At 34.8% G+C, this 20,172-nt stretch overlaps 1 protein-coding gene across 1 annotated transcript; it reads left to right on the top strand.

Moving 5' to 3' along the window:
- Positions 1–2,832: 2,832 nt before the first annotated feature.
- On the top strand, positions 2,833–7,687 carry slou (homeodomain transcription factor slouch). Its single transcript, XM_081984898.1, has 2 exons — positions 2,833–3,884; positions 6,782–7,687. Exons 1-2 carry the CDS (start codon positions 3,380–3,382, stop codon positions 7,291–7,293), a joined length of 1,017 nt encoding a protein of 338 aa, XP_081841024.1. The 5' UTR covers positions 2,833–3,379; the 3' UTR covers positions 7,294–7,687.
- The last annotated feature ends 12,485 nt before the right edge of the window (positions 7,688–20,172 follow it).

Here is a 20,172-nt window from a genome sequence, read left to right as displayed (position 1 = left end):
GGGCGCCATTACCCGCTTCACAACTCATCAAATATTCATCAAACAATCATCATTCGGCCATCAAGCGCAACATGGCGGCGGTCGCCTGGGACATGCCGAACTGTTATGAACCTCGCTTAAATATTTATGCCTGAATAGAGATACCTTTTAAATTCGCTGGCATTTTGGCAAACAGGGTTGGGAAAACTACAACAGAAACCAAACAGGAGGGGTTTTGTTTTTTCTCCCTTTCTTCTGTGAATTGGAAATTCACTAGCATGAACCTACATGTACTGTCCCGATTATGGTACAGATCAACTTAAGTGGCCTTTTTGTCATCATCAGAATTTATAGGGGCAGATCGAGAAGTTCTTAGACTAATCATAATAAGAAATAAATACTATAATTACCATAAACCTTTAGTTTGTCCTAAGAGTGGAAGGAGGATTGGTCAAAAATAGGTCTCAAAAAGTCACTTCTAAAAAGGGCAAAGTCAACTTTTTTCCTTATTTTTATAATCTTTTATTACTCCCTGTTCAAAATTATCAGATTGTATTAAGGTGTTTTTGCTTTTAAGGACCTCCCTCAGAAGATACAAAGCAAAAATTGACATGGGTGTACCAAACTGCTATTTTCAAACTAACTCCATTTCGACTGACGTTATATAGGTTATGTTATCACTTTTAGGGTCGGTATTTCCATCTGCTAATAACTATTTGGCCACTAAAGTGTATTCTAAAAATTAATTGTCGAATAAGTTCCATCCCTATTTCATTACAAAGTTATTTGGAGAATTGTTATTTGAAGGATTGCAATACAAAAAGGAGGAGAAAAAAATACTCCTCTTTGATGAGGGAAATAACGATATTTTTTAATAGAAACAATTTAGCAACAAGTTAGAATACTATAAAACTGAAAGAGGATTGACATCCATTCTCACAAACCTTCTTCCATGTATCTTAGAATTGTTCTTTGAATTACATTATTATTGTCCAAATTTTTATGCAAACTCAATGTAATAAGAAAATCAAACAAATCAATTTAGAAAACTTAAATTTTTTAAAACGGTTATGTATATGCAATTTAACTTTCTGTTGAGAGTAAACAAATATACATAATACTTCTTGTAAAGGGAACTAATTGGTTTGGTATTTTTTTTACTTGCTTGCCTAATTGATTTATTCCTTCATGTATAAAATAAAAATTCTTCAAATAAACTGCTTTATTCTTCCATAAATCTTGTTCCACGTTTGATATACACAACTAAGTTTTATTTATCTAATAATCAGGGTGTCTCTAAAAGATCTGTACAAAATCCTATAACATAATCCTGTGAAATCAAAATAAGCCGATTTAAAGCAACTTACCTCAGTCCGTAATTACTACGTTTTCGAAATACAGGGGTAAAGTTAAAAAATAAAAATCGATTTTTTTAAATACAATAATGTAAATTTTGTAAAGTATTACTTTTCAATCTGGTACTCAGGGGTTTTTTGAGATACGAAACCCGAATTTTGACACATTTTTACTGCGGCCGTTAGAAGGCGCTTTACAGTGTACTTCTGATGGGTTTTTTAAGTGACCGTAACTTTTTCCTCAAGGTAATTTTCTTATTTATTTTTTAAGAAAATGATGTGTTAAATATTATAAAGCGAAAAAGGTACTTCTGTTAAGAACCGCTAATGTAAACCTTTGTCGAGTTATTTCGGTTTTTAGTGTTCGATACTGTAGGTACCGAAATACTGTCACCTAAAATTTGTTCAAATTGTAAGTGTCCAAATTCTAGTTCTGCATCTCAAAAAACCTCTGGTTTCCAGATTGGATTGTAATATTCTATAAAATGTACAATAAATTTAAAAAAAAATAAAATTATTTATTAACTTTACCATCCGGTATCTCGAAAACGGAACAATTTCGGACTAAGGTAACTTTTGTCATAAGATATTGTTTTTAATTTAATTTAATAAGATATTCATTAATGTAATTTAGTTAAGATGTAATATTCCTTGTTTTTCTCTTTTGTATTATTTCAATATTTCTACATTCTCAAAAGGCTCAATGAGAAATAATATTTATAAGTATTATTGCATTTTCGTATGCCTGTTCTCTGATAATTTATAGGATATTTGCGTTTTTCTTTCAAAAGTCTACCAGCACCCAAATACCCAGCACCAACTGCCCAATTGCGGTTGGGATGACTTTTGTATTTGTAGGATAAAGTTCAATACTAGAGCCTTGCCAAAGAATAGCTAACAGGAAGAGACAGTTGAAAAGAGAAAGAAGCAAACTTAAAACACTGACTCAAAAGAAGTATAAACAATGATTATAAGAAATTAGAGTATGATTGATCCTGAAAATTGAATGCAATTTTTATTTCAAAATAAAATAAACAACCGGCAACATGTTTCCTACCAAAGGCAAACCGAGGTCAGCCAAAAACATCAAAGAAATTATGCCGGTTGTCCCTTCTTGTTAAATAATTCTTTGGCCTTGCTGTACTGTTTCAATGACGTTTGACAGAGGAGGATACACATACACTAATTGACTTATAATATAACGAAGTTAGTTAGGGCCTGCAGTTATGTCATTTCTATAGAAATTATTTTATATGAATAAACTTATCCGGAGGTGAAATTATCGGTCCTAAATTGTAAATTGTTCTTATAAATAGTTGTTTCTATTTTACCATATTTTAAGATGGTCCTGAATTAAAATATATATTTATTTTTGACTTTTATAGTCAGTATATTCGAGCTATAAATATAATAGTATACAGGGTGTCCCGCGTGGCAAGGGACAAAATTTCACTATGTGTTCTAACATAAACATGGGTCCGCAAATGCTACCTTACCAAGATATGATTTTTTTTAAATCAGTAGTGTTATTGTGCCAAAAAGTACAATGCTATAATTGGTATGGAGGTATGGAGTTAGGAATAATCCTAAAATTAGAGAATCATTAACGCTTTGTGTCATTTAGCGAAGTTGAGAGCGATAAGCACCCAGTCTGCCGAAATAACAACACACAATCGGGTCCCAATTAAGCGCTGACCATAACATTTTCACCGCTACTAAATTTAAATTGTTTCATCATGCCGCGGTGTATAAGTGCCTTTGTGCAACCGACTAATTTCCAGCGACTCCTTCTGTTATTACAAATCATATTCATAATTACAAAGCAAATAGAGCCAGCGGCGCTCCCCAGGGCTCCGCCTATGGACGAATGCGACGTCCAATCAAAACAGGGACGCCAACCAATCGGACTTTAGTACGGCCCACATCGCTGAAACCCAGCATCCATTCTGCATGTAGCTGCTTCCGGCAGAGTTTAGTGAGTGTATTAGGGCTTAATAACAGAGTCAACATCAGTAATTTGACTACTATGCCCTAGTGTTTACAAAATGACTATGCTGATGATGGAACGTTTAGTGTCGCCCACTCACAAGTCTCAGGAACTAGTGTTACCCGACAAGGACTTTTATATTCAACAGAAGAGATTATCCGAAGACTCACGCGACATGGAAATGTGCGAAGAAGACGAGGAAGATCTAAACGTGGACGTGGAGAATGACGAAGGTTCCTTGTGTCCAGTCGATCTCACGCGGAGGGAAAAGTTTCCTTTCTGCCCGAAAAGTGACTCGCACAGTGACTTTAGTAGTTATAAAGAAGACTTAAAACGGTCGGAAAGTGTTTGTAGTGATGTGAGTAGAAGCAGAAGTCCGCTAAGAGACCCAAGTCCATCGGTTGTTGTATCACATCCACAAAGACGTTTAGCGTTTTCGGTGGAAAATATTTTGGACCCTAATAAATTTACGGGACGACAAGGATTGTTTAGTGATGGCATTTGTTGTTGGAAACCTTTGGAATCTTCGAGAGACTCAGCTGATTTCGATGAAAGTGAAACAGGTGGGTTATACTTTCCATTCAATTACAATCTAACTAAATTCATATTAAGATAACGTAAAAAGTATAGAAAACCCAGGAATTGTGATAATTCAGTTGACTTTCCCATAAGTAGTAGGAAACAACAATGATAAGCAAAAACGTTAAATTATATTGCAGTTTGTATTCAAACGACAAGTAACCAAATTTCGTTGTTTATTTTTGTTGGTTTATTATGTTTGTATTATGGTCAAAATTAGCTTGAAACATTTTTCTTAATCAGCAGGTTTCTCTACAAAATTCTCCACAAATTTTATATGCTGTTTTAAAACTTAAACGAATTTAATCAGTGGATTTAACATTTTTGGTAACTTATTAAGTATTGAATATTTGGTCGCCTAAATGGTACTCAATTTTAGAACCTTTTCTGGAATTCTAGAAACCATTTGGTAACCCATCTTCCTAATGGCTTGAATTTTTATAGTAAACATGGAATTAGGGAATGACTTTCTTAATTTTTTATGCTTTTGGTCCTCCTAACATTTAAAAAAAATCATGATTGACTTTCCGGCTGTAGGCAACTTTGATTTTAAACAAATAAAGGACATCCATCCAACTTCTAGATGCAATATTAACTTGACGTGGTATATACTGGAAATTTTGTGATAAATATTCCAAGGAATTTGTTTTTCTCTTTATGGATAAGTCTCTAGTTATTATAGAACCAGAAAGACCGGACCAAAAATCACTTATTGGTAAATCACAACCAGATTGTAAATCTTTTACCTCAAATAATAAAATACGCTCAAAAACCAATATATCAATACTACCAATAATACTTACAGCCGTATTCACTACCATCAGTCATTTTGAACGTTTAGGCTTAATTTAAGTTTAGACTGTGAGTGTTCAGTAGCATGCATTACAAATAGAATCACAATCTTAATCCTTTAAAATGACTTTCAATGCATGTGACAATGACATTAATTGTCAAACCGGTATTTCATTAGTGCTGCCAACTTAATAATACTACAACAGTGTCTACTACTGTTGATGTTTTGTTTCTGATACTATACCCTTAATGCCTGTTTCCCCAACACTTGCAAGATGACTTTAAGTACAACTTAAGTTGAGGTTTGAATGTGACAGATCAGATGCAAAATAATACAGTCTAAACTGTCCTTAAACTCAACTTAGCTAATGTTGGGGAAACGGACATAAGACACTTTTACAACCAAATAAAAGCTCTATATACACTGGTCACAACAAAAAAACTGCTAAATCTCCTTGTAGAGTGTAAATCACCCTTATGAACGTTAAATCAATGCCCTAAAATTTTTCATTCTGACTTTATTTTCCAATTAACGAACTGAATCGGATCTTAAATTGGGGGTCGCGTGCGCAAAATATTATCCTCAGCGGAGCGAAAAATTAGGGGGAGTTATACTAAGACCCTTGCACGACATTGATGTATCGTTACTAGTAATCTGTCCCCCATAAATTGATTGGTTACACTTGCTAAACACATAAATGGGCATCGTTTGCCATTGTGATACCGTCGAACTGGCGAATCTATTAATTAGGGCGTTAAGAATCGCGATACGAGGGTTGAACTATTATTACGAAACTGTATGAAAAGTCAATTAAATTAGTTCATTTTGTGTTTTGTGAGTCAATGTTCGATAGGCTCAACCCAATATCAAAACGTGGCAAATACAAGGAAAACAGCACTTACTGAACTAAACTGTCTGTTCTTGGTGAAAGTTAATACGATGATAGTTCGTTGGTTCTAGATAATCATAACGAAAGCGGTAACAAAACCGAGGGATTAATTACCAAATTCACGGCTTGCTAACGAGCCCAAGAGCCAATTATGTTACGACGCCGACGCTGACGACGCTTTTAATTTTCCGACGGCGCTCATTGTCTTCTTTGTTCTGAGATGCCTCCTATACGTTTTAATGGCAACTTGAGCGTTCTCGTTTTAAGCACTTATGAAAGATTTTCAGATTTAATACGAAAAATTTGTCTGCTTGAAAACTACAATTTGTGACCTAATAAGAAATAGTAATAATTAAGTTGTTCACAAAAAGAGAGGTGGAATCTTCTTGCAGGAACTCACTCTGGGAATTATACTACTGTTCAACCCATTTTTCAGGAAAAATTTCCTCATATTTACAAAATTGAGTCTCTCTCGTCAGATTTTCAGCTGCTGAAATGACCTTATAGGTTGAAACCGGTCCACCAAAAGGACTTATAAGAGACTTGCACGAAGAATACACCCTCTTTTTGTGATCAATTCAACGTGCATATAGCGTAGCAACCCCTTTCAGTAATAATTAACCCTTAATTCAAAAAAAAAAGAAACACAGGGCTTGTTATTAAAAAAATAAAGTTGACTGTTGTAACTTTTTTTGGGCCACCTTGTATACATGATTTTACTACAAGAAAAACCAGAGAAAAAAATAGAAATTGACGAGTTTGAGTGTTTTTTTTTCAAAAACCGAACCAACGTTAAATAAAATGAATTTTTTCAACCTCACTGTATGTTTGCGCCTGTTGAAACGTCGGAGACATCAACAGTCGCGTACAATAGAAACCCAGTGAAAGAAGAATTAAATAAATGTTTATACAGATATAACAATTTTTGGGTTTATTAAATTGGAAATTTGAAAATGGTGGTGGAACGCCACTGTCTCAGCTTTCCCGTGTATTGTTTTCGCGGTTTTCCGCAGGCAAATGAATGTGGTTAACACGACTGTCACATCGTATTGATTTCACGAGCCGAGCTCATCTTCTCGCATTACCGCGCTTTAATCATCCCCAGCCCCCGGATTAGAGCAGCTCGTATTCCATAGACACACAAAAACCAGCGTTAATTTGACAATTTAAACGGATAAATTTGTTTTTGTTATTTTCAGGTAAGGACCATCAGTCAGACGATGAAGACGATCTTCGAAGCGACATTAGTAGCGAGGACATCAAAGACCCAAACGGTAAAAAGAAAAAAAGCGACTCCAAATCACAAAACACCGGAAAACCGCGAAGAGCCCGAACAGCGTTCACTTACGAACAATTGGTGGCGTTAGAGAACAAGTTTAAAACCACACGATATTTGAGTGTATGCGAAAGACTCAATTTAGCACTCAGTTTGAGCCTAACCGAGACTCAGGTGAAAATTTGGTTCCAAAATCGCAGAACCAAATGGAAAAAACAGAATCCTGGAATGGACGTGAACAGTCCGACGGTGCCACCACCTAACGTTGGTTCTGGAGGCACTTTTCCGGGTTTTCCCGGTCATCACACACATTCAGGTTTATTGTATTCGCACCACGTCCCTTATGGGGGAGTGTACCCTCTTCAGGCTGCTAGTTCTGGGGGGTACACTCCTTACTTTCATTTAGCCAACCATGCCCATAATTTGGGTTCGTGAAAGTTGAATCTATAAAATTGTAAATAAATTCCTTGTATTTATTTGTAAATAATTAATGTTGTTAACAGAAATAATGTCAGATTTTGTGATCTCGTCGTATTGTATAATAGCATTTCTTAACAGGATAATGTGGAATAAATGAATTAAAATTGTGTTATTTTTAAGTTGGAGTAAACGTGATTCATTTATTATTTGTTTACAATTTCACCAAAATTACAATATTAATGCAAATTGTCACAAAAGTAACGTTTTTGTAAATATAGAAGAAAATTGTTTACTTACCTACTTTATCTGTACAAATTGTCTATTATAACGTGCTATAAACTTTCATCTTTTTGTGCTAGATTAATGCGGTATTTACTTGTAAGTAAATCATCAAAAATGTACAGATATTATAAACTATAATATTTAATTTGCAGTTTTATTTCTGGCAGTCTGTGTTCCTGTTTCAAAACATAGTGTATTTAGAGGCCTCTCCAATTTTAAAAATTATTTTAGGAGCCTTTGAAAATTTTAAAATTATTCTAGAAACATAAAATCATAAATAAATGTAATGTAAGTAATCTACCGTTGCTCAAGCACCATAAATTTACATAGTTTTTTGCTCTAAGATTTTTTATTATGGTAGAAAAGGTTCTTGTAGTGTCTGTAGGGCAAATATTCATAACTGTTAAACGTCATTGCTGACATATTTTTGATACCGACTTGACTACGTTTCTATCGCGTTTTAGACGTAATATCTACGTTTCTAACGAGCTAAGTGTAAGATTCTGATCATGAGATTGATGCATAACGGGTTGCCTGAAATAACAGAGACTCAATCTGTCATGGTCGGGACCAGTAGAGAATCTCATACAAAAAGCTGAGAATAGAAAAAACATACATATTGGCATAAATCGACAATTAAGACATTTTGTTGCCATGTTTGTAATAACTGAATTTTTTGTCTTTTTAGTTTAATCATAGTTTAATTAAACAAAAAAACATTCATGTTTACAGTAGTTGCACCTCTTACATATGGTTGAAAGCAGTTATAACATCATATCAAGCAAACATCATTCTTTTAATGGTATGAGAATTCACAAGATTGTACATCTTTCACGTTTATCATAAAAAAATCAGATCTTAAGACTGTAAGTAAAAATTAGTCTGTGGTGAGAATGGTCATATCACATGTAAAAATTTCCCCAGCCTTAATTAAGAAAATAGGACTCCAGGGCCTTAATTCTTGAAATCAAATGTGACAGAAGAAACTGAATATGGCAGGTTTCTGTCACATTCTTCAGACTTTTCTCTTGATAACTCACTTCCCTTGTTTCAACCCTGGTATTAGTTGACACATAACCGATTTTGACAGAATGTTAATATGTGACGTTATGGTCGTCTATGACGTGCAAGCAAAGATTTGTGAGCAGTCCTATAGTATGAGATTTACTGGTTTATCCTTTAAAATGACCACTTTTCACATTACGGAGTGAGTGAGGCATCCAGTTAATGTTGCTTGTATGTCTTCAAATAATTCTCTCTTTTACTTCCTTTACAAGAAGAGAAATCTACTTCTATTAACTAATAATATCCAATGTTAACACATTATTGCCAAGATCACAAAGGCATTCGATACGGCCGTACCCTACAGTTTCCCTTTGTCATCGATGTTAATAAATAACCGGTCACGACACCCCCGAGACCGTGCAACGACACTAAACGATTGTGTTGCATTATGGCCTTATTAGCGCTCTAATGGCATCTATTTATATTATAATTGTGGAATTTTAAATGAGGGGACCGGAAATTTATCGACCTGAACATCGGCGCCCTTTTACCCAAAAATCAAATTAATTCAACAGTCCATTTCGACCACAACATTTTAATGTTGTTGGTTTTGATGTCTTTTTTATCAAAAAATGTGATTGTGAGTGTGAAGAAAATTGCAATTAGTACGCCCCTGTGCTATTGCCACGCGACCCGAGTAACAGAGCAGAACTAAACTAAATCGAGATCGTATTATGGCCTGGATAGTCTCATTGCGCATATAATAGACGAGGCTGTTTGTGCAGTTTAACCACTTCCAAGGAACAGCGGAGTAGAATTAGCATTTTCGAGCAGTTCCGAGCTGCTCCGCATTGATTATTTAAATTTAATACGGGGATAAAGCAAAATCAATTATCTGGAGGGGCTCAGTTTGCGTAGGTGCGATCGGGACTTGTACCAGTTAATTGGTTTTCTTTGCATTGGCAGATCGAATCCAATAGACGTTTTGAATGTTTGGATTTGTTGAAGAAATTGGATACTTGAAATGGGACTCTGGTTTGGTGAGAAAGTGATCGAATTTTCCTCAAAACGGCAACAATAACGATGACTCTCTTATTATAGCGTTGTTTATCTTTTACTTTTACTTAAAAAGTAAATACTGAAGATGACTTTCTACTCCATCATTGAAACGACTCAAATACGTTCGATAAAATTGCCAAACACGCTTTTTATTATCGGTTTAGGCCCAAAGATTTAGAAAACAATTGCCTGTCCAGACACCGGATCTATTCGAAGCTCGTTAATCATTTCTTGGCAAGCTGCGCCCTATCGCAAAAAAGTTACGACGAAATTGTGGCTAAACTTTTTTCTATTGATTTCACTTTACTGTTTTGCGAGACATCACAGGAATTATGCTTTTGTTTGATGTTTTAGTTTTGGCCTAAACTGTTTCAGTTGTCGAGCTGTTATGGTAAGTTAGTTCTGGTATATTGTATAGTTGACGTATCTGACAACTAGAGAGAGACGCAGCAATTGTCAAAACTTTCCACATGCAGGTATAAAACTACATTTATGGTTTATGTTCTTGCTTAATTTTGACTCATGTTTGTTTGACAGCTTTGCGCACAAACGTTGACAGCTGTCACGTGACCCAAAACTGTCAAATTCTAGTCAATAAACTTATAACACCCTCCTTGCCTGGAGGTTTCTGACCCTTAAAGATGTTTTACAAATTTTGTCTGCTTGCGAAAAAGTTTTGACACTTTTGACCTATCACGTGACCTTAGACTATGTCATAAATGGAGAGAGACACCAAACCTGTCAAAATGTTGCGCATGAAGGTATAAAATGACATTTTAATCTATCGTTTTGGCTGAAAATTGACAAATGTTGGTTTGACAGGTTTGCGTACAAACGTACAAATTTTTACATATTTTGCAGCTGTCACGTGACCCTAAACAAGCCCCTAAATTGTCCCTGACGTCACACCTGTCAAATTCCAGTCCATAAACATATAACACACACTCCTTATTTAGTAGTTTCTGACCCTTAAAGATGTTTTACAAATTTTGTCTCGTTTGTGAGAAAAAGTTTTGACACTTTTGACCTATCTGACAGCTGTCACGTGACTTTAGACTATGTCATAAATGGAGAGACACCAAACCTGTCAAAATGTTGCGCATGAAGCTATAAAATCACATTTCAATCTATTGTTCTTGATGAAAATTGACAAATGTTGGTTTGACAGCTTTGCGTACAAACTTTCACATATTTTGCAGCTGTCACGTGACCCTAAACAAGCACCGAAATTGTCCCTGACGTCACACCTGTCAAATTCCAATCCATAAACATATAACACACACTCCTTGTTTAGTAGTTTCTGACCCTTAAAGGTGTTTTACAAATTTTGTCTCGTTTGTGAGAAACAGTTTTGACACTTTTGACCTATCTGACAGCTGTCACCTTAACCATAAAATACGTCATAAATAGATACAGACACCAAACCTGTCAAAATGTTGCGCATGAAGGTATAAAATGACATTTCAATCTATCGTTTTTGCTGAAAATTGACAAATGTTGGTTTGACAGCTTTGCGTACAAACATACAAATTTTCACATATTTTGCAGCTGTCACGTGACCTTAAACTAGTCCCTAAATTGTCCCTGACGTCCCACCTGTCAAATTACAGTCTATAAACATATAACACACTCATTGTTTAGTAGTTTCTGACCCTTAAAGGTGTTTTACAAATTTTGTCTAGTTCGTGAAAAAGCTTTGACATTTTTGACCTATCTGACAGCTGTAACGTGACTTTAGACTATGTCATAAATGAAGAGACACCAAACCTGTCAAAGTGTTGCGCATGAAGCTATAAAATCACATTTCAATCTATGTTCTTGCTGAAAATTGACAAATGTTGGTTTCACAGCTTTGCGTACAAACGTACAAATTTTCACATATTTTGCAGCTGTCACGTGACCCAAAACAAGCCTCTAAATTGTCCCTGACGTCACACCTGTCAAATTCCAATCCATAAACATATAACACACACTCCTTATTTAGTAGTTTCTGACCCTTAAAGATGTTTTACAAATTTTGTCTCGTTTGTGATAAAAAGTTTTGACACTTTTGACCTATCTGACAGCTGTCACGTGACCTTAGATTACGTCATAAATGAAAACAGACACCGAAACTATCAAAACTTTGCTTATGAAGGTATAAAATCATATTGTTTGCAGCATTTGCGTGATTGGTAGAAAAACAAACAAGTTACCTAAGTCAGTCCAAATTTCATGCCAACCAAACTTTACCAATCTAGCGTAACCCGATAATTAATTAATTTAATATCGATTAGCCACTTAAATGGCACATAATAGTGTTAAGCAACGAGGCGAAAATCATTTCCTAAACGCGTTGATTAATTTTCGCATTAAATTTACAAACCGCGTCAATTAATCGATTTGCTTCCTGTTAGCGACGTGATTTGTCTACTAATTGTGACAAGTTAATTAATAATGCACGTTTAGGCGATCGATATTTGCGTTAAAAGCAGTGTAAGTTGGTTTTCAGTCAGAAATGGAATGACTTAATGTAAAAGTAAGCTTTTTACTGTAATTTTTGTTATAAGTATACAAGTAGTTCAAATTGATTGTTAGATAATTCAAAGGTGTCAAGTAAAGTGCCCTAAAGTACTTTCTATCTTCTAAGTATCCTACAATCATTTAGACTATCCTGTATATTTCCATTCAGGACCCTAATTCTTGAACGCAGGGAGTAGAATTATGGATAGAAGTGTTGATAGAATGTGACAGAACTGGTTGACAAAAGCAGGTTTTTGTCAAATTATGTGTTCCTTTCTCTTGCATGATAACTCCCTTCCCTCGATTCAAGAATCTAGAGCCAGGCATATTATACTGTTTTAGTATAAAATAGAGCAATACGCAATTAATCGGGGGAGCCCGTTTTTAAGCGGAAATCCGTTTTCTAGCCGGAAGTGTGAATGTTTAATGGCTCTAAGAGCGTGAATTAGGATGCGGTCAGCAGGAGCGTCCCGACGCTGCTGCTTGCGGTTTTAGCTCCTGCGGCACCAGGAGCAATGGCTGCCGACAACGACGACATAAACGGATGTGTAAATGCAAAATACCACCTGATTGTCCGAATTAAATCCTTTTTTTGTTTTGTAATTGAAATTTTATTTAGTCCAGAAAAATTTGCTAATTTTCACTATGACAATGTTGACAAAATAGTGTCATATAAATAGAACTATAACTGTAAAAGATGTACAACAAACGACAATAGATAGAAACTGCATGAAATGAATTTGTTCTAGTGGGAGGAAAGAAAAAGGAAATAGGTTGCTCCAGAATCCAGATTACACGTCGAGTCCTAGGGCGTCCTAAAGTGGTTGAGCAATGTGCCATGCGAGTCTATTCATTTTAAATGGGGTTGGCGGCAGCGCTTTCGACCCTGAATAATTAAGGAGGCCGTTTCTCCCTATCCTCTCAGGTGCCGTTTCGCGAAACAGCTCTAATATCCAGTGGCAATGCCATATCTGCGCTACTCCTGCTTTTCTTCCCTTATTTACAGTTCTATTACAGATTGCAGTTTTCTAACCCATTTATAACATCCAATCCTACAAGATATCATCAATTTCAATCAAGCACTCTATGAAGACAATAGATAAAATGCTTGAAGCATGAAAATTATGAAGAAATGGGCGATATTTTATCAAGAATGCAATTTTAGGACCGTAACTGAACGTATGATGATAACTAATAATTTGGTTGGCAGAGAGAACTAACTCAACTAGATATAATAAATAAATAAAGTAAAACAATGTTTGAATTCTTTTGAGTTGCAGGGGTTGCCACAGGTCAACATTTTGTGATCGTTATTGTGTTCTCGTTATTTATAGAAAATTATTATAAACGGACAGTAAAATTAAAAGATAAAGGGCAATTTATCAACGACATTTCAGGCTCCGCCCGTTTATATAGGAAGGCCTCGACGTCGGGACGCCTGTTTGGGAACGATAGGGACGTCGTGTCATCGACTTGTTGAGATTTCATTAGCCGCAGACCCACATCACTCAAATGACGATGACACTCAAACTTGGCTCTTTACAGTCAACTGACAAATTGCCAAGATATCAAACGTCCAATTTTCACAATGGATGTTGGTATTTAAAAAGTCTGGATCTATCTTACCCATGAAATTTTTTCTGTATTAGAAAATGACAAGGAATCTTCAAGACTTTTTTTGTTAAACATCAAAATTCACCCTAAATGTTATCACTTCTGTCTCTGGTTGAAACTTTCACCCTGTATATCCCTCAACTGTACAGGGTGGGCCAAATTGGACGCATTTAAAGTGCTCTTATTAATACAGGGTGGTCCAGTTTTAAATGTCAATAATTCACCAATCGATAGCCCATCAAAAAATAAGTTGACATGCATTATGGCATTTTCCTGAAGAACGCTTCTTAAGGAAGACACATGCCTCCAAAATTTAGTTTTAAAATCGTAAATAATTTTTTTTTGCTACAATTATCAGACCGTTGGATCAATTTTGATCAAATTGGGAACAAGTACACTGAAAATAGTCAAAAAACAGGATTTTTACTAATGTTTACTGCCGTTCAATTTTTTAAACTATAGGTAGTGTAAAACTGATCATTCAATTCAATTTTTTTTTAAATCAATTACACTGGTAACAGTCCGAATTTTCGGACTAATTTAATTCTAAAAATTAGTGTTTAAGACTTGATATCGTAGCATTTAATGCCAAAATTGTTTACTTTCACTAATGAAGAGTCTGAAACTTTACTTTTACTATAAAAAACAATTTATAATTCGATTTTTCAGTCTTAAAGCACAGTGAAGCGTCTAGAAGTTAATTTAATACTGAAAAAGCTTGAAATGGCATGTTTAAGGCTATGGACCATGTAAACATAGTTTCTTAATTCTGCTATGTCAAAAACTTGGTGAAGATAACCCTAAAACTCGATTTTCCAAGCTGACAGCAGTTTTTGAAGCCCTAAAAATAGTCCAGAGTTCTTCTTCTTCTTCTTTACGTGCCGTCTCCTTTAAGAAGGTTGGCTATCATCATGGCGATTTTTATCTTTGAAGCTGCGGATCTGAACAAATCAACAGAGCTACTGTTGTACCACTGCCTTAGGTTGTTCAACCAGGAGATGCGTCTTCTTCCTATACTTCTTTTACCCTGTATTTTCCCTTGTATAATAGTTTGCAACAGTGTGTACCTCTCCCCTCTCATCACGTGGCCCAGATACTGCAATTTTCTGATTTTGATTGTGTTGATTATTTCCTTCTCCTTTCCCATTCTTCTCAACACCTCCCTGTTCGTTGTTCTGCTCACCCAGCTTACTCTGAGGATTCTTCGATATGCCCACATCTCGAATGCTTCCAGCCGGTCAGTGTCGCACTTCTTAAGCGTCCAGGCTTCCATTCCATATAATAGTACTGGAAATATGTAGCATTTAAGCATTCTGATTTTAAGATGTAGACTAAGATCTGTTCTGGTTAATGCATTCCTCATTTTATTAAACACTGATCTAGCCTTTCCGATTCTTGATCTTATTTCTTGTGAATAATCATTATTGTCATTTACAATTGTTCCCAAGGACTCGTATTTGCGGACTTTCTCCACTGGCTCCCCTTTGATCCATAATGTTTCTCGCTGTTGCTGGTGTTTTGTGATTGTCATGAATTTAGTCTTTTTGGTGTTAAGTGTGAGCCCCCTTTCTTCGCTGATCTGTACTACTAGATCTATCAGCCTTTGCAGTTCTTCCAGGGTTTCTGCTATTAGTACTGTGTCATCCGCGTATCTGATGTTGTTTATAACCTTCCCATTAACTTTCACTCCCGTTGTTTTTTGATTTTCCAGTGCTTCTTGTACTATGTCTTCTGAATACAGATTGAAGAGTAATGGTGAGAGCACGCATCCTTGCCTTACTCCACGTTTTATTTTTATCTCTTCTGAAAGTTCATTTTGCACCGAAACTTTGGCAGTCTGGTTAAAATAGAGATATGTTATTATCCATTATTCATATCCATATTATCCAGAGTTCTAAGAAAATGAAAAGCAAAGTAAAAAAACCTGAAAAGTTAGTCTTCAAGTCAATTTTCATGAATCTAATGTCAATATCCTGTATTTAAGACTATTTTCAATACTAAAATATTGAAATGTATTTTCAAATTATGAAAACTTACTTCAAATGCAAAATTTAAGCTTCTGATGTCACTTTTCATTGGTTCAGAGTCACTTTTTGGTGTCCAAGTTATTTTTCAAGGTTGAAATGTATGAATTTGTAGTAAAAAATTCTAGATAAAGTAGTTTTTCATGCTACAAGTCAATTTTCCCTACTAAAGTTTTTCAACTTATCTGAAAACTATAACGACTGACTACAAAGACAATTTTTAAGCCTTTCAAGTCAATTTTCACTGTTTCAAAGTAAGTTCTTTGGTTTCTAAGTCAATTTTCAATACTAAAGACTTTCAATTTGTCTGAAACTATGAAAACTGGCTACAAAGACATTTTTTAAGCTTCTTAAGTCAATTTTCACCGTTTTTAAGACAATTTTTAAGTTGGATTGGGTTGGTTTTGGGTCTTTGAACGTAATAACTCAAAGTTTCAAATCAGACTTTTATAAGAGATACTTACTTTGTCAAATTGAACAAGTAAAGTAATAAAAATAAAATTTTTGAAAAATATCCATTGACGTAGAGAATAAGGCAGAAAAATGAAAACCATTTTTCCACCACCACTGGACAATTTCGACAAACGTCATTAACATCAGAATTAATTTCTTATAAATTTGTTCTACATTTCATTAAAATTGCTCCAGCGGTCTGACAGTTATGACCAGAAACCGATTTTTTAAACTGAACATGTATGGACTGTATTTTCCTTGGGAAGCCATTTTTCAGGAAAATGACATAATGTATGTTAACTTATTTTTTGATGGGCTTTCGAATGGTGAATTATTGACATTTAAAACTGGACCACCTTGTAGAGTTAGGCGAAAACTGATGTCGGTGTCTGAAGCTCAAATTTGATAGAAAACTTAATGGTGAAAACCGTTGGTTAATATCTGTCACCGTTTGACAGATATAGGGAGTTTCTCAGAACTCGTATTTTTTTTCAAAAATGGTTAGCGTCTTCCAGGTGCGTTATTTTTTATTTCTGAAAATGAATTTCTGCAGCAACTTTTTTCGTAGAATCCAGTAGTAAAAATAGTTTTTTTCTATTATACACGGTTTTTAAGCCACGCCCACAAAAATTGTTTTTTTTTTTAATGAAACAACCAGTATATTATTTCATTTTTGAAAAGATTTTTACTTCAACGATTTTTTTGTGCGTATCTCAAAAACCGTGTCTAATACAAAAAAAACTATTTACATTACTGGATTCTAAGCGAAAAGTTGCTGTATACATGTATTTTAGAAATAAAAAATAATACACCTGAAATTAAGAATGAAATTAGGTAGTTATCTCGAGACAGAAATTAAACTTTCCACCGTGGTTTGTATACTATTTTATTTTCAACCAATTATCAGAATCTTATCAAACTTTTACTAAATCATTCAGTTAAAATATTGATTGCTAATGATCTAGCGTAATAGACTTTAGTTTGGTCAATCACTACAGATTTAAATTTTGTAGTTTTGGTAAAAGAAAGTAGAGTTCATCATACTTAATTTATCTTGGACTTTAGTTCTACTACAATTGCTAATTTAAACAGAATACCTTAGAGAAAAACAAATTCAGTTGGCCAAACTGATCAATCCATGTTCCAAATCCCCAACTAGGCGACACAAAGCGCTTCATTAAATTGACGTAGCCCTAATAATCGAAAACAATCGCGTCTTTAAGATAAGTAGCGAATAAAAAGCTCCAGATTGAAGAGCCCTTGCTCTTATCTGACTCTCTGGCTATTGCAGTCTTTGTCGCTCCCGCAGAAACTCCGTATCGATCAGGCGCGACTGAGTTTATCCTAATAGGATTTCCTAGTAGTTGATTACCATTTCAATAGAGGGATTTGTCATTTTCAATTAAAGTTGAGTCCTGTATCTCTCAGAGTTAGCCTGGGCTTTTAGCGAGACGGCCGAAGGCAATCCAGAAGTGGACGGTCGGAATTTTTTAGCAGGTATTTGACGGGACAAAGTTGTTACATTTGAATGCCATTAAAAGTTGCTAACCAGACGCAACTTTTTTTATTATTTCAAGTAATCAAAAATGTCTGTCTTCCACAATAAACGAGGGTAAGGTTAATTATAAGCCAGGCGGGGACATAAAACAGAAAACAGATGTGGTTATCGTGTTCCTCCACTTATCGCCGTTATAATGAATGCAATTTCCGTAACAAAAGAAGTTGGAAATTTTATTACGCAGATTACGGCGGTGGTGTTCCCTGCTGAAAAGATCACTATTAATATTATTTAGGCGACACTTTGCGGGACATTAATGAAGTCCCCGGTGTAATATTCTCGAGGCCGTGTCATAATTCATGCAGCTCCGGCGGGACAAACGTGTGTCACTAAATAAATTGGCCTTCAACCGACTGGGATTACTGATATCTGATACGATCTCGCCATCCGATAAGAGAAATCTTTCCAAAATCAATTTATTATCTGATTAGCTTTTCTAAAAACCAATTTCAGATCGGATTTTTACATCGAGAGTCGGTTACAGATTTTATCACTTTTATCAATCAACGGTGTATCATATACAATTCAATTATGAAAGAAAAACTGTTTGGTTTACGAATTTGTATTAAATGTAATTTTTATAAAATACTTTCAGTTAAAATACACTTAATTTCAAATAAACTGTTAGCCTATCGAAATAGATTTTTCCAATTTTTTCGGTTAAAACTAATTTAGGTTTCTGGTTAGTCAGTATGCAAAATATCTTTTAAGTATACAGAGAAATTTATAAACCCCTAAAAATCTAGCGAAACTGTATTATAAAACATAACTATAAGTTTTTACTTATTTGCACCAATTTCATTACTGGATAAATATTTTTAACTTTAGATTTAATTTTTTTGCTTTTTTTAACTTGTGGTCAGTTATTTTACATTGTATAAGTATGTAGATACCTCAAGACAAGAATTTATCCGAAATCTTTTTCATGGCATTTCAAGGAGTTTGAGATAAGTTTTATTTAAGCAAAATTTGAGTTCTATTTTGACATTCTAAGCTATTCAAATTTCTTAAGAATCATTCACCAAATTAGTTACGAATACAAAGTAAAGCATCAAAGTGATATGAAATGGTTGAGTTAATTTAAGTTTTCGCTTTATCAAAGATATTTAATGCAAGAGGGAACAAAAGTGTAGGAAAAAGCGGAGCTAATGTGAAAAAGAACCGGTCGCCATCGCTTAACGTGGGGATTCATGCATGAAATTGAATTATACAAGAGACCGCCGTGCCATCCCTCGTTCCCAATACAGTCTACATATAAACTGCCTAAATATTTGACACCGATCAGATACACACCGCTCCATACGAGCGGAAAATCCAAATCGAAAAAGGTCCCGCGCTAATACTCCAAACCTTCTTTTGATCGGATTTATTTTGTTTTTCGTTTTTCTTCGATATATCCTCCTTCCAGGCGTCGCTGATAAAAATTCGGATGCTATTCCAGATAATACGGTTCAAGAAGATGGCTATATGGTGCTCATAATACTGCCATTTTCCGTATCTCCAAAGTTTCTTTATACTTCCAAAGAAGTAAATTAATTTATGTCAATCACTTTGCCACTTTGCACTTTGAAGAATTAGGTTGTTTTATTTTTAAAATAGCAACTCCAAAAATATATTATTACCTTTCCGATTTTTACAACTCCACTGAGTGATAATGGACTTCTACTTCTCATTAGGCACTCCAAAGAAATGTCAAAAACAGCTGATTGAAACTTTTGGAAGGGCCAAGCACGGCCATTAAAGCACACTTTCTTATGAATACATAGAGTTTTAGCTGAAATTTAGCGATTTTCTAAAGACTTTCAGTTGATATTTCAAAAAATGCCTGCCAAATTCATAAGAAAGTGTGTTTTAATGGTCGTGTTTGCCCTTCCAAAAGTTTCAATCAGCTGTTTTTGACATTTCTTTGGAGCGCCTAATAAAATTCACAATCCACTACTAATTATCCACAAAATGAAGGAAAAACGTCATATAACAGCGATCTCTAAAATGAAACTAGTGATAGCATTTCCTGTGTTTGCCCTTCCAAAAATGACATATGACGTAAACAGCTGATTTGCTGGAGCGCCTAATTAAAAACAAATATGTATGGTTATGGCTTGTTGAATGTTGAAATGACAATTAGTACGTTTCCATGCAATTGAAGGCGTTTTTAAAACGATCTCAGAATTGAAATTTGTTAGAGTTTTCATGCTAATTTTCAAATTGTTTTCAATTTTTTGGTTTTGAAACTAGATTGAGCTTTTGACAAAACGCATAAACGATTGAGATGTGTCATTTGAGTTCCGATGCACTTCTTTCTTCATATTCGTCAAGAGTGTCCAACCCACAAACTGAATGATGGTCTGGCACTCAATATTTCATCAAGCATGGCAAAATAGTTACACTCTGAACGGA

This window comes from Ips typographus, linkage group LG8, assembly GCF_016097725.1.
Source record: "Ips typographus isolate SLU linkage group LG8, UJ_Ityp_2.0, whole genome shotgun sequence".
Lineage (NCBI taxonomy): Eukaryota > Metazoa > Arthropoda > Insecta > Coleoptera > Curculionidae > Ips > Ips typographus.
This window is presented reverse-complemented; position numbering and strand designations above follow the sequence as displayed.